Here is a 24808-nt window from a genome sequence, read left to right as displayed (position 1 = left end):
AACCCAAGGAGGGGTCGCTATGAGTTGGGGCCGACTCGATGGCAAATAACAACAACAACAAAGTTGCATGTGTGGCATTGGTCAGTGGGGCCTCATTGGCAGAGATTGTACATTACTGGATGCATTCCCCAGATGCTGAGACTAGCGGATATTTTGTAAGAAGTCACCTGTCTGGATTATAGCAGAGAACCAGGAGATTAAAACATCTCTGAAGGAAAGAGCCAGCTAACAGATTGTGCAGCGTCTTTGTGATTAAAAGTTCCTCTCCTTCCCTGTTAGGAGAGAACCACGTGTTCTCACTCACTGCCTGGTTTTCTTCATGCTTCCAGCCTCAGCAGTGGTCACAGGAGCCATCTGAAGAAATACACCCTACATGCACAATGACTCACACACTGCTCGACTGATTCACTACACCTCTCCTGGCCACGCCTCCCAGACCCGGAGCCTCCCCAAGGCCTATTAACTAATTCGTGAATGGCTCTTGAGTTTGTGTGCATCCCTCTATTCCCAGCACAGCCGTTATAGTCCAGACTACAAGGCTGTTTTGTCTGAGTCAGAATCCACTCCACAGCAGCTGGGTATTGTAATAACTTGCTAATAAGTCTGCCCACTTGAATGATGCCATTCTCCATGCAGTAGGCAGCGTGAGCTGCTCAAAAGGGAAATTTGAGAAATCACATACCCTCATCCCCAAACCCATCCCACCACCCACTCTAGACACCAGTGGCTCCCCGTTGCACTTGGTCAAAGATAATAATACTTCTTTTTTAAATTATCGTAAGTGTAAGAAAACATTTGCCATTTCAACATGTTTTGCACATACAATTCAGTATCATTAATTACATTCGTCATGTTATGCAGCCATTACCACTGTATCCAAAGTTTTCCTTCACCTTTAACAGAAACTCACTGTCCCCTAAGCAGTGACTCCCTCTTTCCCTGCCTCTCCCACCCCTGGAAGAATCAAAACTCTTAACATGTCACATTTCCCCTCTCCTCTCCAATCCAAGCACCTGGCTTCCTTTCATCTTCCTTCCTGCCACTGGGCCTTTGCACATACCTATCCCTATGATAAAAACACCTTTCCCTCCCTCCATGCTGCCTGCTCTTCCTTCAAACTTATAGGAAGGTCTTTGCTCACCACCCTGGCAGGGCATATCCTCTGTCATATGTTTTCCTTGCCTGGTGTATCATTCCCTTCTAGAACTTATCTCAGTTGTTAGTGTACATGTATTTGTGTGATAACTTGTTTCATGTCTGATTCTCCTGCTAGGCTGAACTTCTGAAGGGGTATAGACTGTGCTATTCACTTGACTCAATAAATTTTTATTAAGTTCTGTTCTGTGCAAGGTCCTCAAGTAGGTATCACAAGGGTGTTACAGAGGAGTAATACCATGGTAGCTTTGAAGGGATTGTGTTAGTTGTCTTGGGAAGAAAGGCCTGGCAATCTGCTTTTGGAAATCAGCCAGTGAAAACCCTGTGAGTCACAATAGTCCAGTCCACAGCCAGTCAGGGGGATGGTGTGGGACCGGGCAGCATTTCCTTCCATTGTGCATGGGGGCCCCAACAGCACCAGCATTATCTGCTGCTTTGTGAGAAACTAGAAGTGCTTATGACAGCACGGTTTCCATGGTTGGAAATCTGGCTTAGAAGGTGAGTGCTTCAGACTCAGGATCTCTGTCCCGGCTGCATTTGAGGTGTTGGCTGCAGCTGTGGTCTCATCTGAAGGCTCAGTTCAGAGAGGATCCATTGCCCAGCTCACTGAGGTGTGGTTGGAAGGCTTGGGTCCTCGCTGGTCACAGACATTGATTCCTTGCCATGAGAGCCTCTCCATGGGGCTACGCGCAGCATGGTGCCTTGCTTCTCTGAAAGTGAGGGCTCCAGGAAAGAGACAGCAAGAGACGACCTTCAAGACAGAAGCTACAATCTTATAAACCAGTCTGCCCTCAAACGTGGCACCCCATTCATTGCTGTATTCTATTCATTAGAAACAAGTCACACACTCAGTGGAAGGGGATTATAGAAGGTTCACATGGGGAGGGAGTAGGGATCTTTGGAGGCTTAGATCAAGTCGGGGAAGTTTAAGGTAAGCTGCACAAGTAACTGTTCTGCAGGGAGCATCTCAGTTCTGAAGCCTTTGAGGTGCTTGGGAAGGGAGAATGTTCCTGAAGGTCCTTGAGTTAGAGATGGGCCCTGGGTGACTGGACTTCAGCAGGGACAGGTGAAGTTGAGAGAAGCGCCTTGGTTACTCATCCATTACATCCTGTTGTAATGAACTTGGCCATGTGGTTTCAAACCTAAGCAGATCAGAAGCTGGATGTGGCAGGGGAGGGTTGGGTTGTTGCTAACAGACACTAAGCAGGAGCAGGTGGCAGCTAGAAAGTACATAACGAGGACACAAAACTTAAAGAACAGATTTCAGAATTCAAAGTGTGTGTCATTAGGGACCATTTATTAAAGAGGGTCATTGCAGTCTCTGAGGGGATCAATATGTTTATAGGCCTGCACCATTATCCATGTCTCAGCCACTGAGTGACCCTTACGAGGTCATTACACTATTTGCAATTGTTGTTGCTATGCCGCGGAGTCAGACCCGACTCATAGTGACCCTTCCTTGCATTTCTGAGGCAGTATCCCTATGGATATGTCCAGCCTTCCTTCCAAGGAGTGCCTGGTGGGTTTGAACCACCAGCCTCCTGGTTAGCAGTCAAGTGCCTTAGGCACTACACTGTTAGAGCTCCCACTAGGTGCAAAGGAGTGTGCAATCACTGTAGAGAGTTGTGCTTTAAAGTGGCCCTAGTGGTGCAGTGGTTAAAGTGCCCAGCTCTCACCTGATAGGTCAGCTGCTCTGTGGTAGATAGACCTGGTGATCTGCTTCCGTAAAGATCACAGGCTTGGAAACCTATGATGCCGTTCTGTCCTGTCCTGCAGGCTTAGTCTGTAGGGTCAGCATGAGTTAGAATCCACGGATGGCATGGAACGACCCTTAAACACACCAGTTGTTTTAAAGTTTGGGGAAGACGTGGAACCTCAGCCATCTGTCGAGATGTTATGATCAACGCAGGAAAGCCAAAAATGTACTAACTAGATTCAACTATTTTTAATTAAAATATTCATGCTTGTGTTGTGTCAAAACAAAACAAACGCACGTTTCCTTCTCACAGGAGGGGGGTGTTCGTTTTTTATGGCCTCAGGTGGAGAAGCCCCGTGTTCTTGTCTCTTGTCCAGACAGGAGAACTTCTGTCCACCTCTGAGAGTCATTCACATATAGGGAGAGTGTTCTACACACGCAGGGAGGGCGTGTCTACATGTGTAAGGAGAGCATATCTGTTTCTGGAGGCAGATGGATCAAAGGCCCAGAAGATAGAGGGCTGTTAGCATTTTTCATGTCTCAAATGAATGGCTGTGGCTTCTACCCTGTTAGCTGGAGTGCCTCCCCCATCCTTCTCCCAGAGCATGGCCTGCAGAGTCTTGCTTCGATTCATGGCTAGCCCTATTTCCCCCTATAATTCTTGATGTCATTTAAGTCATCCTGAGGCATGGAGGTGTGGAAGGAGCAGTGGTGGCTAGGATGTGAGGTTTGAAACATTGGTCCTTCTCTCACTGGTGCCATGGCCTTGGGCAGCTTCGGTGCACTTCACTTCTCTGAGTCTTCATTTCTTCACCTGAAAACTTGGAATAAAGGAGCCCTGGTGGCACGATGGCTGTTAACTGAAAGGTTGGTGGTTCGAGCCCACCCAGTAGCTCTGTGGAAGAAAGATCTGGTGATTGCTCCCGTAAAGATCACAGACTATGAGGTGGTTCTGGTCTGTCACATGGGGCCGTTGTGAGTTGAAATCAGTTTGATGGCACCCAACAGCAGAATGGGGATAACACTCCCTATTGCAGAATTTTCACTCGGAATAAAATGCAGTGTGGAAATTGTTGGCTGCCACTGAGTTGGCCCCGAGTCATGGTGACCTGATGCATAATGGAACAAAAGGCTGTCTCGTCCCTCCGTGATCGGTTGTGGATCAGACTCTTGTCATCCACAGGATTTTCGTTGGCTGCTTTTCAGAAGTAGATCACCAGCCCTTTCTGCCTAGTCTGTCTGACTCTGGAAGCTCACATTAAAAGAAGACCTACTGGGCGAAAGGTCGTAATTGATGGGCACTGGACTCTCCTAGCTGTCCCCTCCCTGTGTGTCTTTCTCTGGTTGGGGCACTTGTTCTTCTTGACACCAGGCCACACCGTGGGGATCTGTAGTGGCAAAGAGCATAGACTGGATATTGTCTCGGGTCAGACCTGGGTTCAGATTCTGCCTCCAACCCTTTCTAATTATGTGGCCTTGGACTTGTACCTTAACCTCTCTGGATTTCTGCCCCATCATCTGTGGGCAGGTAAAGAATGGTGCCCACCCTCAGTGTTGTTAGGGGGCTGTCACCATCTACCATGGTGCCTGGCACTCATTGTTCCCTAGTGAAGTAGCACTTTTTGGTCTCACCCCAGGTGCCTGTATCCATTTCCACAATTCTGTCCCGTACCCCATGACAAGGTCCCAGAGCCCTAAAAACGTACAGGGTGTACGTGCAGGAGATAAGCAGATCTTGCCCATGATGGCTGGCAAGGTAGCCAAGCATTTCCTTCATGTCATACTTCACCTTTAGTGGCGTGAAGAGGAGGAACAAAATGCTCCTTTTCCATGTTTCACTGCAGGTGGCCGTTGCATGTTCTTTCTTTTCACTTGACTCAGTGGCGCCTAACAACAGAGACAGCTTATGTAAATATCTCACACAGCTCTCTTTCCAACCTTGTAAAGGGCTGAGTGAGCAAGCACTGGGAGAAGAGTTCCTGAAATTAAGCAGGGGTTCAGCTGCTCCAAGCCAGACTTCGGGACCTACAGCAGTTGCCACACTATCCCTTGATTAGTGGTTGTAGCCTGCTTTGGGGATGGTGCAGGAAAGCTTTGCTCTCTGTAAATGATTCTCTCCTTGGGCGAGACGTGTGCTTATATTTGGTGGGGAGGCTCCTAGCAAAGTCCCTCTGAGGGGCAGGTACAGCTGCCTTGGGGTCTGAAAGCCCCCTGGCTTCCAAGCCAACCGCACCACCTAACACCATGCCAATGTGTCTCTGCCCCCAGATCATGAAGGAGGTCCGGCGAGCCCTGTGCAGCGCAGCTGTGGATGACAGCAAGCTGCTGCTGCTCAGCGCGGTGGGCAGTGTGTTCTGCAGTGGGCTGGACTATTCTTACCTGATCGGCAGGTTGTCCAGCGACCGGCGGAAGGAGAGCACACGGATCGCAGAAGCCATCAGGTGAGTTTGGCCCGTATTGGGACCCATTAGACCCCACCGGGGCTTGCCACATTTAGCAAACAGAAATACAGGACACTCGGTTGAATCTGGACATCAGATAAACAACAAATAATGTTTTAAGTGTAAGTGTATCCTTTGCAGTCTGCGGGATATGTTGGTGTTCGGTGTCATTGAGTCGGTTGTGACTCGTAGTGACCCTGTGTACGAGGCAAAACCAAACCACAGCACCCGGGCCCATGCCCTCCTCACAGTCGGTGCTGGGCTTGAGCCCGTCCAGCCGCTGTGTCCGTCGCCTCGTTGAGGCTCTTCCTCTCGTTTCGTTGACGCTCTGCATTACCAAGTGCTGTCCTTCTCCAGAGGCCGTGCCCTCCTGAGAGCGTGGCCAGAGGATGTGAGGCCGAGGCTTGCCGCCCTTGCTTCTTGGGAGCATACCAGCTCTGCTGCTTCCGAGAGAGCTTTGTTTGTTCTTCTGGCAGCCCGTGGTATATGCAGTGTTCTTCGCCAGCACCATGATTCAAGGGCATCAGTTCTTCTGCGGTTTTCCTTATTCACTGTCCAGCTCTCACATGCCTATGAGGCGGTTGAAAATACCATGGCTTGGGTCAGATGCACCTTAGTCCTCAAAGTGACATTGTTGGACTAACAATTCAAAGAGGTCTTTTGCAGCAGATTTGCCCCATGCAGTGCCTTGTTTGATCTCTTCAAGTCCTTCACACAGGGCCTGGGTCCCCTTCACGTTCAGATATATTTACACTTAAGAAATTATTTGCTGTTTATCTGAAATTTACATTTTAGTTGGGAACCCTGTATTTTATCTGCAGCTCTAGCCCTGCCAAAATTTGGGACACCTTTTCAGTCTGGAATCAGTCTTTGGATCCCAGTGAGATGGACTGTAATACATGTAGGACATGGTAATTCCCCGGTATCATCCACAGTCCTTCCACCTGCGGGAGTCTGTATTGGGATGTTTCTGTGCCCTGGAGCCCACATGGCTAAGCAGGGGGCTGGGAATGTTGGGGTTCCCTGGGTAGCTGTGCATTTGCAGATCCAAGGGGACAGGAAGTGTTCCCTTCACTGAGATCCTGGGGTGACATCCAGTCCCAGTAGTCATTTCCCCGTTCTTTATGTGAAAGCAAAGCCGATTGCGTCCAGTCGACTCTGACTCATGACAACCCCGTGTGTCAGAGTAGAGCTGTGCTCCACGTCGTGGTTGGTGTTGCCGTCCACTCGATTCTGACTCATGGTGAGCACAGCCTATGCATGACTGCTAACCTCACCCTTGGTGGATCAGACCCATCCAGCCGTACCACAGAGGTAAGGCCTGGTGATCTCCTATTAAGATGAAAGCCTTTGGGAGCAGTTCTGCTCTGTAACACCTGGGGTCTCCAGGACCCTGCTCCAGAGGGCTCAGAGAAGCACTGCCATGTGCCCCTCACTCCCACTTTTGAAGAGAAGAGCGATGTCTCCCAGAAAACGTTCTGTGCATCCCCAGCACCATGGCTGAGTGACAGACACTGTCGTGAAGAGAGTTTAGGCTGCACTGCAAGCTCTCTTCCTCCTTGTGAAGATTTCCAGGTGTATTAACATGTGAAGGCCTCTGATATAACTGGGTTCAGAATCTAGCAGGGCTCATAGATAATTTGGCCTTAGAGCCTCTTCCCCTCAACCCCTGTAGTCTCCTGTGGTGCAGAGAATGACTTGATATGGCTTTTCTAGCTGTGGTCTTTGTGACTCCTGCCAGATTACTGGGTGGGGCTGTGCTAGTAAGGTATATGGAACTCTAAAGTAGGGACTGCCTAGTTTTGCTTTGCATTTTAAAATGAGCCCTCCTAGAAGCAGAGGAGAGGATCTCACTGCCATCAAGAGAGCATGTCCTTAGACCTGAGATCCCTGAACTGGACCTCCTTGGCAGAAACTCTCTGGCAGAGAGACACCGGGCAGAGAAACGGTGGCAGTAGATCCAAGAGGCATGAGACAAGACACGGTCAGCTTACCTGGCCCATAGAGTGAGGAAACTGAGTGCCTTTGGGCAGGAGACTTGCTGGCCAAGTAGGGTGCACATAGTTGTACCTATCAGCAGAGCTAAAAGAGCTTTGTATCACACTTGCCCAAGGAGGGCAGAGGCCAGACTGAGAGGCCGAAGGCCAGGGAGGCGTGCCTGAGAGCATAGCAGAAGGGGGACTGTTGTGCTTGAAGAGTTGTATGCTGAGTGCATTCCTGAATTGGAGTTTTAGCCTGTTCCTTTCCTAATAAATCCCATAATCATAAGTATTGTTTGTGAGTTCTGTGTGGCCACTGCAATGAGTTAATCAAACCCAGCAGAGAGGTAGTGAGTACCATGGGAGGGACGGTTGTTGTCAGAACTGATAAAAGGCTGGAGGGTGGTGGCATGTTTGGCCTCAAAGGAGTATGCCTTGGACTACTGTTGGTGACCCTGTTTCCTCTTCGTGAGATTGGAGGAGGTCAGAAAATGCTGCCTCTTTTCCCTTTTCGTACCTCTGGACATCCATTAAGGAGCTCTGGTGGCACAGTGCCTAAGGCATATGACTGCTAATCAGAAGGTTGGCAGTTCAAACCTCTCGCTGCTCCGCAGAAGGAAAATGGGGCAATCTACTTCTGTAAAGATTTACCACCTTGCAAACCCAATGAGGGTTGCTATGAGTTGGAGTTGACAGTGAGTTTGTTGTTTTTTGGTTTGGACATCCAGTGCTGTTGTCTTGGTAAGACTGACCTCCAGGATCCAGGCATGCCCACGTGGCCACAACATTCCCAAGACAGTTCCCCCTGCCTTTTATCATCCCTGCCTCAAGGAAAACACGCATACACGTGGCCTGGTGCATTGTGTACATGCTGGAAATGGTGACGGACAATCATATATGGAAAGAGCCTGGTGATTCATTTGACAGGAACCTCTATCCAGCCCACACACAGAGCTGTCTGCCCCTTCCTAATAGAGAGGCATAGGTGAGCTGCTGGCCTGTACAAGCGTGGGTTCACAGAAAGGCCCTGTGGTCTAGCAGTTAACCAGCATGGTGTCTGGGAGCAGGCTGGCTGAGTTCGGGTCCCACCTCCGTTGCTTATGAGTGGTGCAGGCTTCTGCCCATCACCGGTCTCACTAAGCCATCAGGTCATCTGGAAAATGGGTAGTGGAAATGGTGGTGCTGGCCTTATTGCTGAACTGCTAGGACAAAGAGTAAGCAGATGAGCCACCTGAAGTGAGTGGACTGTTCCTGGACCAGAATTAGCTCCTAGAATAACCACAACAGTTGCCATTGAGTCAACTCCAACTTAAAGCCGCCCCACGACCCCATGTGCATCATAGAACTGTGCTCCATGGGGTTCTCGGGGGCTGATTTGTCAGAAGTAGATCACCAGGCCTTTGTCCTGAGGTGCCGCTGGGTGGACTCAAACCTCCGGCCTTTCAGTTAGCGGCCAAGTGCTTTAACCCTTTGTATTGCCTACGGGCTCCAAGTCTTAGAATAGGTGTAAAGAATTCTTGTCTCAGCTGCTAATGTTGCCATCGCTGTTGCTTCCAGCCACGAGTTCTCACTTCATCTGGGTCTGCCTGTACAGTGGACTCCTAGAGCATCCCTCTGCGGGGGGGTGGGGAGGTCCCAGGACGACTGTCACTGTGTAGATTCAGTGTTCACGGGCCCCAGACCAGCTGCTGTAGTTCTGAACTTGGGCAGTGGGAAGGGTGGAGGGCATGGGTGTCTGGGTCACTTGCTCCTGATGAAGTCAGGGAGCCCTGTGTCTCCTTTGGGTGGGACAGTGGCTCAGAGACTGCTTTGAGAGTCGAATGGCAGCTTGGCACCTGCCCCCACCGCAGCAGGCTCGCCCGTCGTGGTAACAGCAGCAAGCACAAGTACCCTGTGTCTACACTGTGCCAAGCACCCTGTGCAAACTGTCCTGTCTCATTCCTGCCCAGCCCTGTGTCAGGCACATCTCCAGCTTTCCCAGCTCACAGAGAAAGACAGTGAGGCTCCTGAGGCCCGTCCCAGGTCACACCACTTGTTAGGGCTGCATTGAACTTGATCCCTGTCTCTCAGACTTGGAAGCTCTTCTCTTTTTGCCACATCTAAAGAGTCCAGAGCTTGTCAGGCAAAAGCCACAGAGCTTGGCTGAGCAGAGGAGGCTGTGAGGGACAGGTGAGCATGACGGCCTTTGATGCTGCTGGGGAAGAGGTGAGCAGCCTTCCAAGCTCCCACCATGGGATCACATATCTGAGCCACAGAGGCTGTAATGCAATATCCTGCTTGGCTCCTGCCTCCCTGAGGCCTTGCGATAAGATCTGCTGGAGGTGAAGGGAAAAGAATGGGGAGGTGGTCTCCCGTCAGCCTTTATATGAAGGAAATGAAATGGGAGGCTGATTGGATTGAAATAGGAGGGGTGGGTGTGAGAGCTAAAAATCGGTTCTCGGAAGGCTATTGTGTGGGTGATGGGCCAGAGTTAAGGGGGTACCAGGTCCACACAGGGAGACTGCCTTGATGGGATGGACTCCCTTCTATTACAAATGTCCAACAGTGCTAAAGTGATGCATCCTCAGGACATTTCGGAGGGAGTCCTATGCTGCGTGGACGAGTTGACTCAATGACTCGTAAAGGCCTTCCCACCTCTGAGATCCAAGATCCTGGAATTGTATGAGGGTCCTTAGGAATGTCTGCCATGAAATCATATAAACCCTCTAGGCCCACAGATCCAGGAAAGGAGTGCTATATCGATTCCAAATAGGTGTTTGATAAAAAGCACCTGTGAAAACCAGGGATTTAAGCAGTGAGGTTAGGAGGGCAAGCCAGGAGATGAGTCACTAGAAAACCAGAAACTGGAGAGTCGTGGGGCCACAACTCCCTCTTTGTAGTGGGATCCTTTTGGGGTCAGCCACCATGTGGCCAGCAGTGACCGAGATGACTCTGTGATTGACTTTCAGTCCAGCAGCCATGTGGGAGTGAGGCAGTGGGACACCTCAATCGTGGCCTAAGGTTGCATACTTTTATGATGACTTGTTGTTGTTGTTGTTGTTGTTATGTGCCATTGAGTCGGACCCAACTCACAGTGACCCCTCCTTGGGTTTCCGAGGCAGTATCACTACGGAAGTCGATTGCCCCATCTTCCTTCCGAGGAGTAGCCAGTGGGTTTGAACCACCAGCCTTCTGGTTAGCAATCAAGTGCCTTTAGGCACTATGCTACCAGAGCTCCTTATGATGACTTAGATAGGCTATAAGATACCCTCTAGGTAGGTAGCTGTCATTGAGTCAACTCTGACTCACAGCGGCCTTATGTACAAGAGAACGCAGGACCCTTCCTGATCCTGCATCATCCTTGGTAATTGCTGACATGTTCAAGCCTGTCATTGTGGCTGCTTTGCCAATCCATCTCACCAAGGGTCTCCTTTGCCCTCGCTGGTCCTTAGTCAAACATGTTGTCCTTCCCTGATGAGTGAGCCTTCCTGACAAGGTGTCCTAAGCAAGCCAGTCAGGCAGTGTTTTGTTACGATCCACAAGATTTTCACTGGCCGGTGTTCAGACATGGATCACCAGACTTTTTTTTCCTAGTCTGTCTTAGGCTGGAAGGTCCACTGAAACTTGTTCACTATGGGTGACCCTGCTGATATTTGAAGTAACTGGTGGCATAGCTTCTAGCATCATAGCACATGCGAGCCACCATAGTAGGACAGACTGATAGACAGGTGGTGGGAGGTACTCTCTATCCAAGCAGAATATTAAAGTCTTCTCACAATGGAACCCGATCCTCACCCTATCACCATGATACCCATGTGTTTTGATACAGAGTCGGGGGAACAGTATCAATTGAAAAGAGATAAATCAGATTGACATTTTTATCAGTTAAGTATTAGCTCCTGTAACGAATAAGCTATCTATCTAACCATCCATCCATCTAAAAAGGTTCAATTGTGATAGAAATTTATTAGTTGCAAATGTAAAGCTTAACATGGGTGTTACTCATCAGTCGATGGCTGTCCTCCAGATGGTGATTCAGGAGCCCAAGCCCCTTCCCTTTGGGGGCTCAACAAATGTCTTCCAAGATGGATGTGTTCTTCAGGATGAAAGGGCATAGAGGATTGCATGGTGAGAGGTGGTTGTGCCTGAGGCCTAGATGTGGTGCATATCATTTCCATTCATACTTTTTGACCTGAACTTGGTTAGTTGGCCATAGCCAAGTGCAGAGAACTCTTGGAAATGTGTCCTTGCAGTCTACTCGGGAAGAAGGAATGAAAGCAGATCTGGGAACAGCTAGTCCACCCTTGCTCACACGTCTGCTGTCTTTGCTCTAGTCTGGGGGACTCATTTATCTACTCAACAGCTACTTTTTTTTTTTTTTAATTGTGATTTGGGTGGAAGTTTACAGAGAAAATTAATTTTCCGTGCAACAGCCTATATACATTTTGTTTCATCACATTGACTGCAATTCCCCACATTGTAACAGTTCTCTTCCCACTTCCTCCCTGTAGTTACTTCTTCCCTGTGTCGTCCTTTCCTATGCATTCCTGCCCTCTGAGCTATCTCCCTGTGCAAACACTGCCTTTATGTTCTCCCATGATTGATTGCTCCAAGGAGTGTATCTACTTGGTGTAAATGTTTACCCTATATGCCTGCCTATTGTTTGTCTGGAAGCTACAGGAGTAAGTTCAGTTCCAGACCTGAAGGGTAAGTAGGGGCCATAGTCTCGGGGGTCTCACTTCGTCCTTTTTTTTTTTTTTTTTAATTTTGAGTTTTCTTCCACATTGTTCTCCTACTCTGTCCAGGATCTCCTGCACCAATTCTCCCTCTGAGTGGTTGACTGTGGTAGCTGGGCACCATCTAGTTCTTCTGGTCTCATGGTCATATAGGCTGAGAATCACTTGATTGTGTAGTCCTTTGGAGTACTTGCTGTTTACATGTGTCTTTGGTATTCTTCATTTTTCTTTGCTCTGAATGAGGAGAGACGTATTGTTGCATCTAGATGGCTGTTTTCAAGCTTTTAAGACCCCAGTTACTAATCACCAAAGTAGCATGTAGAACAATGTTTTTTTGTGTAGTATGTTATGCAAGTTGAGCTTGATGTCCCCTGAGACCATGGTCCTCAGCCCACAGGTCCAACTACTCACTCCCTCAGGGTGGTTGACTGTGGCCAAGAAGTTATCATAACTTTGCCCTTTGTTGCCTCTATTATATATTTAGACATTCTTACAGCACATAGAAATATGTATGTAGAAATATTGTCTGCCAACCTTATGTGTAGTCATTGGTATATTGCCTTTTGCCGAGACATACCTGATTAGTCGACCTGTCTACCCATGTATTTACTTGTAGATTAATGTAATTGACAACATGGTATTGTATATATAAAAGGGTTTATCTTTGTCTGTACCTTTTGTACACTTCTCTATCACACTGTTTTGGTACATTGCCATTTCCTTCACCCATGTCAGTACTTGTCTCTACCTATCTAGCAGTGTTCCCTCCCCTCCCCTCCCATCCCTGGTAACCAACAAAGTTTCCTTCTATATATAAACCTTTCCTTGATTTTTTACAATAGTGAACTAATACAATATATGTTGTTCTCAATAGCTACTTATTGAGTGCAAAATCCAATATTTATGGAGTCCAAGCAGTGTGCAAGGCAGGGAAAAGAACTACAACAAGGAACTTAAACAGGAGAAACACTGAGAAAGCAAGCAAACAAGCAAGCGTGTGTTAGGACTTTTTAAGAGCTGACAGAGGCCCGGGTGGCTTTAGCACAGTGAGCTGGGTGTGGGGAAGGGGCCTGAGATGAGCCTGGAGAGGTGAGCAGAGGCCAGCCAAGGTCATGGTCAGGAGTGTGGACATCATCCTTTAGTTGGGAGTTTCCAACCTTCCTTCTGAGAATAATGAAAATGTTACTAGAAATCTTGGAGCCTTTTTCCATGTCCAGATGAATATGAAAATTTTATAGATCTTACATAGCAACTTGGGGACAGGCAGAGTGTATTCTGAAGCAGAGGAAGTAGAGGTCATGATAGATAAGCATGCCTCTGTGGCACTGCTTAGTGCAGAGCGGCAGAGATGAGATAGAGCCTGGTCCCACAGCTGTGATACAGATGCCTGATGCCTACAGAGGAGCCCAGCATCCTCCTCTGGTTTTCATCAGTGGCACTTTAACGCTTGGACCCTAGTCAGCCTTCTAGGGTCCCCATTGATGAGTCCCTTTAAATAATTCAGAGTCACACAGCCCCGGGATTGAAAGCAGCCTTAAATGTCATCAATCCCAACCTGCCCTCACCAGCTAAAGCTTGAATTTCTGCTACAGTGTCACCGCAAGAGATCATCTAGTGTAAATCTGAATGCCTCCATTAATGCGGAAATCATACCTCCCAAGTCCACCCAGTTCCGTGTTAGGATGGTGCCATCCGATCACTGTTCTTGAATTGAAACGTGCCCCCGTGTAACACCTTCCTTTTGGTTTTTATCTGTCCTCCTTAACGTTCAGGTGGTTTTTCTTAGAATAGATACAGTTTTGTTAGTAGCTGGAGTTTCCATGTAATTGATTGTCCAAGCCATCACTTTTGAGAGTGGAAGGAGATGGTAACTGGGTATGTTAGTGGGACAGTGGCATGGATTGGGATTATCTGGGCACACTGGGACATGTGGTCACCCCATCGAGATACCCTTATAAAACCTGGCACGGACAGCTGAGTGTGCAGAGCTTGTTACTGCATCCCGGTGAATCCGTGTCCGGGACGGTGAGGGCTCTAGTCTGAAGCTAAGGGCTGCATCTCAGCCCCTGAGGAAGCTGATTTCAGCCTCTGCAGAATCTCAGGTTTCAGATGGGTCTCGACAAGCTGGGGCTGTGGGTTAAAGGGCCTCTTGTCTTTCTTCACAGGGACTTTGTGAAGGCCTTTATCCAGTTTAAGAAGCCCATTGTGGTGGCCATCAACGGGCCTGCCCTTGGCCTGGGCGCCTCTATCCTGCCCCTCTGTGACATTGTGTGGGCCAGCGAGAAGGCCTGGTTTCAGACGCCCTACGCCACCATCCGCCTCACACCTGCTGGCTGCTCCTCATACACCTTCCCCCAGATCTTGGGCGTCGCGCTGGTAAGCCTCCTTTTTCTCCAATAGCCTGCTTCCCAGCGTTGGGTTGATTTGGGCCCCTAAAATGGAATTGGGTGGGTTTGGGGAGTGTGAATTCCACACGATTGGAGGCATTCATGTTCAGGCAAGACAATCACTGTTGGTGATGGAAGGAGGGGATTCAGATGGTGGGGCAGGTTGGGATAGGTGACCTTTAAGATTTCTTTCAGCCCTGGGTGGTCTGATTCTGAATTATAGAAATGGACTCATTGAGAGGGTTCTTGGGTGCATGGGTTTGGGCTTATGGCAGGCCCGTCCCTGTGGGCCTCTCACAGAGTCTCATGCAGAGCAAACTGTAGCCCTAAACCATTGCCTGGTCTCCTTGCCCCTAGGCTGCAGGCCCTGAAACAGGTGCACAGTGAGGGACTGAGGAGAGGCAGGGAAGAGGGTTCTAGGGTGCTGACTAGGGGCCATTTATTAGGGTGCCATGGATTAAAGGTGGATTTAGGACATGGCTTTGCATAGGCATTGAAACCCGGGGGACTTGTCAGCCTATAGAAACTGTTGCTCTGTCTAAGCGCCCTCAGCCTCCCAGGAGGAGCCTGGGACAGAGAAATGGCTGATTTCAGAGCCTTCGTGCTGTCAGTGTCAGATGTTAGTAGCAAAGCCGGGGGTCGGGGGTGGGGAACAGTAGCCAAGGGCTGAGAAGATGGTGATGAAATTCATTTACTGAACACAAACTGTATGTCAGCCACTTACCTACGTACTCAGCTTCCGTTATCTCATTTAATCCTCACAGCAACTCAGTACGGTGGTGTATTGGTAGGTTTCCTGCCCTAACAAACAGCTCCACAATTTCAGTGGTGTAACACAAAAAAGTTTCTGTCTTACCATGCAGTCCAGTGTAGGTGTGCTCAGTGAGCGGCATGCCACGCCAACTAGAGATCCCGGCATCTTTTGTGTAGCAGGTCCACCTTCTCTTCCAGCCAGTCTGTGAGAAGAGAGAGCCTGAACCATCACCTGGGTGGCTTTCATGGGTCAGGCCTGTGGGGGTGGCGGGCACCTTTACCTCCTTTCATGTCTCATTGTCTGAGATTCAGTCACATGGCCACACCTAAGCACAGGGGAGGCTGGGAAGTGTACTGTAGCTGTGAGTCCAGGAACAAGAGGGAAGGGATTTTGGTGGTCTCGGAGCAGGGCTATGCAGCATGACTTCCTCCATTTCCATTACTGTCCATCTGTTGTGGACTTTCCTTGTTTGGAACGGACTATAAGATGCTTCTTTTTACTTTTCATTGTTATTGGAAAGTGAACACCTTGCTTGTAATAGTACTCTGATTATCTTAAGGCGACCACAGATGTGTTCTTTGTACTGTGATCTGTGTAGATCTACCAATCAAGCAGTCACTCTTGATTCCTTTGAGGGTGGGAAAAGGTTTAATACTTTTTGGCTTTCTTCTCTGCCTTCGCTTTTCTGTTCTTTCATTGTTTTCACCTGAGAGCCTGCAAGCTCTTTTTCTTCATCGCTTAGGTCTTCCTTATGTGGCAACAATTAAGAGAGATTAAGAAAGGCAATATGCCTTTCTCTTCCTTAGTATTGTTCTTTGTTCCTTTTTGAAAATGGCACCACCAAGAATAGTATAAATAACAAGCCTGCCTTGCACATTCAGTGCACACGGGGCCCTATTCTGAGCACTGCCTCTTTTAATCTTCACAACATCATACTTTCTGGTCTGGGAAGAGAATTGAGTCTTTGTAGGGTCAAGTCACACATTTCATGACTAATTAAACTCTCTGTTTATGTTCTTATTTACTGAGCTCTAGAATGAGTTATTCATTTTATTGGTCATTATCAGTGATAGCCCCTCCCCCAAGGGCTCACCCCTTTTTACTGGAGCTTCTGGATAACACATTAGGTTTTCCTTCACCGCAGGCCCTGGAGGGCTACAATGTCTAAGGGTGGCTGAGAAGTCTTTCAGTTGCCTTTCTGAATGAAAAAGACCTCACCTTGTTCCTAGCACCCACAAAGGAGTAGATAAAGGTGGCTCTGCATTGGAATTCATTGACTCTCATATGGCCAAGTGCCAGCCAACTGGAGCCTCACAATTTCCTTTAAGGGCTTGGAAAATGTCATTGTATTCTGAATGATCTCTGATGTGGTAATGTCTGAAACTGTCCTCATTTTATGTTTCCTCAGGATTTTATGCTACTTGGATTTTTTTCCCCCTTCAAATCTTGACTTTTTTGCCTGCGGCCTGCTCTCAAATGAGGTGGTTGGTCACTGCTTTCATCTTCTTATTCTAAGTTCCTTTCAGAAGTCCTTGCATGTTTTGTTAGAAGTTCCTTCAGTGTAGAATGACAAGCAGTATGTTCTCGTATATGCCTGCCCCAAGGACCTACGACTATGGCTGTTGTTGGGTTGAGCAAGACACTATTGCAGAGGACAGAGGAGCTTAGTCTAAAATCAGTTTTCATTGCTCTGTACCAGCTCTTCCCTGTAAGAAGGGGTGTGGGCAGCATGGCGCCTTCAGTGCCTCCAAACTCCGGAGCCTACATGTGTGGACACAAGTGTTCTCTCTGGATATTAAAGGACACAACCCCCATCATTCTGTTGCGGAGGACACCAATGACCTTCCAGTGGGCCTGTTGTCAGTCCTTGTGTTATGCACTTGCCACACTATGATGGAAGCTTCTGGAAACTCCTTCTTTGACTCTCTTGTGCCTTGACATCTCTAGAACCACACGTTCTGAGGTCTCCTTGACCATCTGCTAATTTATTCTGTGAATATTCTTGCAAAGCCTTTTGGTGGCTTTACTGTTGGTGGGACTTCTGGATTAAATTTAAGCCCCTCAACACGACTAAGATTTCTTCATGATACACCCCTTCTTGCTCCTGTTTGATCTGCCTCTACATTCATATCGCAGCAACACCACATTGCTTGTGACTTCCCATGCCTCCCATGTTCTTTCTTGCCTTTGAACCTTCCTTAGGACTGTCCACAAGGCCCAGCTGCCTTCTTGTCTAACCCTCCCTTTGCCCAGGTAAGTCCTGTCATTATTTGCCTTCCTGCTTGGGAAGGAGATGAGGATAGAATTGACTGCACCACTAGTTTGCTAAGGTTTCTGATAGATGTGTAGATATGCAAGGCCAGAGAGCACCAAAGAGGGAAACCTAGGCCTGCTTGGGGCAGGTGGACATTAAAGAAGGGTCCAGAGGGTTGCCTCCTGAATGAGTCTGGAAGGACAGGGGTCTCCTGTCCTCCCCCTTCTGTGTGTTGCTCTTTGATAGTGGCCTGAAACAGGAAGAGCCACTAAGAGAGCAGATGATGTAATTGTCAGCTCTAGAAATCCATTGGTACCACCTCCTTTGTGCAGCAGAGCCAACAGGTGGGACAAATCCAGACGTTCAGATTCAGGATCCTGGGCCGACCTGAGCTGCTAACAGTCTCACCAGGGGTAGAAAACCCAGCAGGCACGGTGCCCAGGGAGGAGACACGTCCCCTTGTGATCACAGTCATTATGTGATCACAGTCATTGTGCTCTGTCAGATGCCTCCTGGTTCCACGGTGGTCCCCGCCCATCTTCTGTGGTCATAGAAAAATGTTAACTTCATAAAATCTTCTCTCTTTCTCTCTCTCATTTCACTCATTTCTGAAGCTCCAAGAATGCTGCTGATTGAGACAGTTCTTGCTTATTGAGTCCTGTTTGGCTCCTTCTACTCTGTTCCTTTCTTTATCCTCCCAAGACAGAAGTATTTCTAAATAAATATACTGGCCTACATTTTCCTTCGGACCTCTTACCTAACATATGTCCTAGACTTATTACCAATGGTTATTCTTTCTGAGGGCTGTCATCACAAAGTACTATAAACTGGGGGGCTTTAAAGAACAACCATGTATCATCTCGTAGTTTTGGAATAAAGTCCAAAATCACAGTGTCCTCAGGGCCTTGCTGCTTCGGAAGACTCAAGGGGCAGACCCTTCTTTGTCTCTTCCAGTGTCTGGTGGCTGTGGCAGTCCTTGGCATCCCTTGGCTCGTGGCTCCATTCAGTCTCTGCCTCCACCTTCCCACGGCTGTCTTCCCTCTGCATGTCCTCTGTGCCTCAGAATCGAAATCACGCTCTCCTTTCTCTTAGGAGGACACCAGTCACTGGATCCAGAGTCCACACTAATCTAGTGTGACGTCGTCTTGACGTTATTACGTCTGCAGGTATACTATTTCCAAATGAGATCGTATTCACAGGTACGAGGGGTTAGAACTTGAACACATCTTTGTGGGGAATATAATTTAAACCATAACATCAGCCTAATACATTCCTTCACTCCAGTGTGCTAGAGTGTCCTTTGGGCCATTGTGACCGATCAGTGACAGCCAGGGCAGAAGGAAAAGCTGTGCATAGAGGCAGAATGAGCTTGGAAGTGCCAGTGCAGGAGTGGCTGACACATAGGGACAGGGAGACGAGAGGAAGGGGAAGCAGAAGGGTGGCAGGTCAGGGAAGGCATTGCCTGTGTGGGAAGGGGTTGGAAGTGCATCCTCAGTGAGCTAAGGACCCTCATCACGTGGCTCATGGGTGGTGACTATTATGTCCTCCTGATCAGGGTAAAGGGGTCCCTTACTTCTTCATTTTGGCTGGCTTCTCCACACTGCTCTATCTCTGCCTTGGGCTCACCCTTATCCATGGCACCTCCTGGAACATATATGACAGCTTGTATGTTTCCAGTCAAGAGGAAATCCTTTGGGAAGTGCAGTGCAGAGGCAGCCCAGGTCACAAGACCGGGGGGAAGGCAGAGGGCATGTTTTCTGGCTCTGTGCAGGGCCCTTGGCCATGGGGACACACTCCTCCATGCTGTTTTGACTCTGGGCTGATTTTTGCTCCAGCATCAGAGAAATAAAACGGAATTTAGTAGCTCCCATAACTGCAAAGTTGAGGCATAGAGCTTCCCTTGTAGAAATTCACACACCGTCAGAACTCCCTTTGTCCATTTCTCCCGCCGTTGTGGACCCCTCCACAGCAAGGTGCAGCACTAGGTGGCTCTGGGCTTACTGACTTTACCCTGGAACCAGAGGGTGAGAAGGATTCCTCCCTTCAGCTCCAGCAGGCCAGCCCCATAGAAGAGCGCTAGTGGGCTGGGTGGATTAGTGGTCTGTTCACTCATCCCTGAGCAGTCGTCATGGCTGGGATATTGGTGCTGAAATCCCGTGGCTCTGTCACCAGAAATGGGGAGGGGTATTGGGCAGACGAGGAGCCCTAGAGAGCAATGATTAACTGCTTGGCTGCTAGCTCAAAGGTTGGCAGTTCAAATCCACCAGTCGTTCCACAGGAGAGAAGACCTGACAATCTTTTCTTTTCTTTTCCCATAAAGGTTAGTCTTGGAAACCCTGTGTGGTAGTTCTACTCTGTCATATAGGTCAGTATGGGTCATAGTGACACAGTATGGGGCCCAGCACACAACAGCAAAAATTGGACAAAGCCACAGTAAACACTTGGCTTCTTTTGCAAATGTGATGACAAGTGAACGGCGTGTTTGAAATGCACGTTTGCACAAGGTTCGTGGGGCTCCGCAGAGCTTCTCTGACCTCAGGTTAAGAATCCTGCCTTTGAGAGCAGGGACAGTGGCACCCGGTTTGCTGACGGACCCTGGGAGCCGCTGCAGGCCTCAGCCTTCTCCTGCCTTTGCCCTCTCAGGCCAACGAGATGCTTTTCTGCGGGAGGAAGCTCACTGCTCAGGAGGCATGCAGCCGGGGACTTGTGTCCCAGGTCTTTTGGCCAACCACATTCAGCCAGGAGGTCATGCTGCGGGTCAAGGAGATGGCGTCCTGCAGTGCCGTGGTGAGTCCCCATGCCCCCAGACATGCTCCCCTTCTTTGCTACCTCCCGTGTTTCTATGTATTTGCTTGTTTCATGTAAGTGAGAACTCACGGTATTTGCCCATTTGCAACTGATTCGTTTCACACAGCATCGTTTTCATGGTTCATCCATGTTGCGGCATGCATTGGGACTTCTCTTTACAGCTGCGTCATACTCTGTGTTGTGTATATATGTATTTTGTTTATCTGTTCATGTGCTTACACACAGGTCCGTTCTACTTTTTTTCTGTTGTGACTAGTGCTGCAGTGAAAGTGGTGTCCAGGTTTCTGCTTGCCTTCTGGGCAGCACATTGTGATGAACGCCTGGCATGGGTCAAGGACTCTGCTGATCTCCTTATGTAGGTTCTCTTTGTAACTTCCTAATCGCTAAGGTGACCCTTACAGTCAACACAGGGGGACCAGCAGGCTCAAAACACTAACTGACCTTTCAAAGGTCATGCAGGAAAAGTGCTGAATTGATGTATGTTTTGATATGTATCTTTTCACCGTAATTAAAATACATAAATAAATAAGGTGATATAAGTGGTGATGGGATCTGAGTAACTTCAGACCCAGAGGAAGAGCGTCAGCACTGTTGGACCTTCCCTATAATACCCACTTTGAAATACCTCACAAAAGAGACTTGTAATCTGGGATAGAGTGTGTTGATTTAAAAACAATCCTAAGCATACACAAAGACACAAAACATCGATCATGTTCAAAGAAAACAAGAAGCAAAAAGCAGATATGAAGGTAGGATATTGTACCACAGAGATGAGAGGAAGCTGTACGCGTGGTCCTTGTGTTTAATTTCCTGTATCTGTCTACTGAGTGCTGGTCACATTTCGAGCGTCACCATTTGACTCTGAAGACATTGGAAAATGGATACGTGAATACGCATATCAATACGTAAATAACACCTCCACAGTGCCGCTGGTTTTAATTGTCAGTTTTATCTCATGAAAGTCATTCTGAAAACGAAATGGAAATATCCTGCTGGCAGGTAGCGAAGAGGTCATGGAGCCACAGGTGCTTTTGGAGGCTGAGTTCCTGGATCTCTGTGCTTCAGAGACCAGACGTGGCTGGGCTCGACCTACGGGGCCAGGGCCTTGACCTTCCTTCTTTCTTCCTGTCCACTCTGCACCCCGCCCCTAACTGTCATGATTCTCTCGATTCCCTTGGTCTCATTAGTCATTTATTGGGAGGCCTCATGGTGCCACAGTTAAGTGCCCAGCTGTTACCTGAAAGTTGGCAGCTCTGACCTACCCAGCAGTTCCATGGGAGAAGGATGTGGTGAGCTTGCTCCCATAAAAACTGCAGCCTAACAGGGAGACAGCTCAGGGCACAGGAGAGTATGGAGGGATGGACACTGGGAAGAGGTAACTATGGGGAGGAAGTGGGAGGGGAGCTGCTGCATTGTAAATTTTGGTCAATGACATGAGACAAAGTATATGTGAACTGCTGTATGAAAAGTGAATTTACTCTCTAAATTTTCACCCAAATCAAAATAAAATTAAAAAAAAAAAAGCAATGCTAATTACCTGATAAAAAAACAAACCTGCAGCCTAGAAAACTCTGTGGGCAGTTCTGCTCTGTCACCTGGGGCCACTATGAGTCAAACATTGACTTGATGGCACCCAGCAGCGACATTGTGTGTGAACCTCGCTCCCAGGAAGTGTGAAAATAGTAATATGTGATGGGGTGATAATGTTCTCCACGTCTTTTTGTTTGTTTGTTTGTTTTAATTATTTTTTATTTTGGTGAAAATACACACACCAAACATTCGCCGATACAACCTTTACATTTATAGTTTGGTGACACTGATTACATTTTTCACATGTGTCACCATTATCACCGTCCTTTTTCAATGTTCTCTACCACTGCTAGCACCAACGCATTGTCTCCCACACAGAAACCCTCCTTTCTCCCTTCCCTCTCAGCCCGAAAACCACTAATAACCTTTGGATTCTCTACCTTTGCTTCTTTCATAGGGGTGGGGTCATACCGTATCTGCCCTTATTTCACTCAGCATTGTGTTTACAAAGCTCATTCTTTTGTGGCATGTATCAGACTTCTTTTTTCTTTAGGGATGAGTAGTCTTCAGTTACATGTAGACCACATTTTGTTCATCCATCCATTTGTCTGTTGGTGAACACTTTTGGCTGTTGGGAGAAGTGCCACATTGAACGTTGGTGTGCAGGACTCTCTCTGCCTTTGTCCCTGATCTTTTGTCCCACATCTTGACAAACACCTATCAAGGGTCACCTACGTTGCTAGTTTCTTTTATAGATTCTTCTTTAATCTTCCTGACAAGCAGGGTGACCCACTCATCCCAGTTTACCTTGGACTCTCCTGATTTGAGCACTGAATACCTTATGTCCCAGAAACCCCTGGGCAAACAGGGATGGTTGTTCCCAGCAGAGTCAGCTTCCCAGAGAAGCAGGTAGGAATACCAGGCAAGGGAGTCAGCTCCAGTGAGGGCATAGCCTTTGACAGAAAACCCATGCAGCGTGTGAGCAGCAGCTCCAAACACCGATTTGAGAGAGTGTTCCACGTATGAGGGACAGTAAGACTGGAAAGGACAGTGAGAGGCAGGTTCAAAGCTACATTGAGAATCTTGGTCTTTATTCTGTGGGCCATGGAGAGATATCCATGAAACCAGCAGTTAGAGAAAAGCCTGAGAACAGAAGGGACACCTGAGGGGACATGGGCGTCAGGAGAGGCCAGTGGACAGGAAATACTCAAGGAAATCTCTGTCTCACCAGTAAAGAAGGAACTCAGGACTCCGGGTGATCTGCCCGAGGAAGCAGTGGACACCAACAAAGTGAGGCCCTCGGCACTTGTGACAGTCTCTTAAGAGAGATCCTTGGGAGGAAGACTCATTCTCGTTGGCCAGCCCAGGCTTCCACTGCTCTCAGCCAGCGGTCCAGCTGAGGGTGGGATCACAGCCCCCAGGAGAGTGGTAACCTAAGCCTTGCCATCAGCAGAAGCCAGGAGAGGCCAGTGGAAGGAAGGAAGCCTGTGTCAGAGCGAGGCAGTGCCGTGCGGCTGCTGGAGGCAACCAGTGTGGCTTTTCCTGCCACGTCGACCACTTAATAACCACAAATCCTGGGTAACCTTAAGCTCAGTGAGCTTCAGGCTCTCTGTCTAAAATGTGGGAATAGAAATGCTACCTATTTTCAGTTATTGTGAGGCGTAATTGAAGGATTGCAGGAAGAGTACTTCACACAAAGCCTTTTAGTTAATGGTGGTCACGGCAGCATTGCTGTTGCTGTTATTACTATGCTTATTACTATTGTTACTAGCAACTACTAGTATTATTACTACTAGTAGTAGCAGTAGTAGCACTATTGCCATGTTTCCGTGCAAACAACGTGCGTGCTGCATTTTTTTTGCCAGCCATGGTCTGCCCCCTCCAGGTATTTTCATAAGTGCACTATGCTAATATATTTTTTAGAGAAGTGTGTAAAAACATTTAATATAGCTCTCACAAAAATACCTCATGAAGAGAGGGTGTGTTATTTGCATAGAAATACGGTATTACTGTTGTTAATAGCACATTAATAACAGTATGTTATATTAATAGTATATCGCTATACTATTAATACTGTTAATGCTATTATTAGTAGCATTAATGCTGTTATTATTATTGAATTATTACTCTTGTTGCTGTGCCAATTAATACCATTGTTATCCTTACTACTAAGAGTATAAGAGTTCTGCTCTTCATACTAAGCCTGGACAAGGAGCACTGCAGTTGGGGTAGATCATGTGGGTACAGTGATATCCATTAGCCCATTTCCTTATGTCACTCTGTGTTCCCAGTGATCCTTGAGTTGGGTTTCATTATTCCTGTGTGACCAAAAATGCAACTGGGACATGGAGAAGTTAAAGCAAATTTCCAAAACTTTTTCATGGTGCCCATAGAAAGTGATACTTCATTTATGTCACCCTTGGATAAGAGTCAAGGCACTTGCAGCTATCCAAGGGACGGAGGCCTCAGCATCTCGGCACACCTGGATTCATAAGTGACATTGCTGGGAGCCCTAGGCTGGGAGCGCCATGCTGGTGGAGGCCATCTGGAACGCTGGCAAGTTGACCGGTGCCTTGTAGGCCAAGCACATTGTCCTGAGTGAAGCCCCAGTGCCAAGCTAACAAGGCTTGTCCATTTCCCTCCAGGTGTTAGAGGAGTCCAAATGCCTCGTTCGGAGCTTCCTGAAATCGGTGCTTGAGGACGTGAATGAGAAAGAATGCCTCATGCTCAAGCAACTCTGGAGTTCCTCCAAAGGCCTGGACTCCCTGTTCAGCTATCTGCAGGACAAGATTTATGAGGTCTGAAGGGCCCTGGCTTACCTACCCCAACACCCGAGGGGGCCTGACTTCCAGCTTTGCCCTGTGTTTCAGGAATCGGAGCACAGTGTATGCCCCGGCCAAGAAGCTTGTCAAGGTGTCTCTTTGTACCTAGGGTTGTGTCCATTTCCTCGTGTCCTTTGGTTGCTCATTGGTTTGATTTTGTGTAACAGGTGGGAAATGCAGAATACTTGGCCTCCCCCAGCATCCCCACCCCACTGGTCAGAGAGCTATCGAGGGCTATCTCTTCCCAGGCTCTGCCAGGCTGCCCGC

General features: G+C 48.2%; 1 protein-coding gene and 1 non-coding gene across 2 annotated transcripts in view; both read left to right on the top strand.

Annotated features, from left to right (window-relative positions):
- The window catches only part of CDYL2 (chromodomain Y like 2), a 96297-nt gene extending 71774 nt beyond the window's left edge, over nucleotides 1–24523 (top strand). The window contains exons 4-7 of the mRNA XM_007939113.2: nucleotides 5120–5292; nucleotides 14152–14362; nucleotides 20025–20168; nucleotides 24365–24523. Coding sequence (XP_007937304.2) covers nucleotides 5120–5292; nucleotides 14152–14362; nucleotides 20025–20168; nucleotides 24365–24523 — 687 coding nt within the window. The remainder of the gene's footprint in view (nucleotides 1–5119; nucleotides 5293–14151; nucleotides 14363–20024; nucleotides 20169–24364) is intronic.
- LOC122149881 lies at nucleotides 14626–14759 on the top strand. Its single transcript, XR_006163375.1, has one exon. It is a non-coding gene; the product is annotated as a small nucleolar RNA SNORA42/SNORA80 family (small nucleolar RNA).
- Nucleotides 24524–24808: the final 285 nt, after the last annotated feature.

The sequence above is a fragment of the Orycteropus afer genome, unplaced genomic scaffold (genome assembly GCF_000298275.1).
Source record: "Orycteropus afer afer isolate SDZICR_OR568_19922 unplaced genomic scaffold, OryAfe1.0 scaffold00057, whole genome shotgun sequence".
NCBI classification, from domain to species: domain Eukaryota; kingdom Metazoa; phylum Chordata; class Mammalia; order Tubulidentata; family Orycteropodidae; genus Orycteropus; species Orycteropus afer.
Note: the sequence above shows the minus strand (reverse complement) of the source record. Positions and strands in the feature narration are given on the sequence as shown.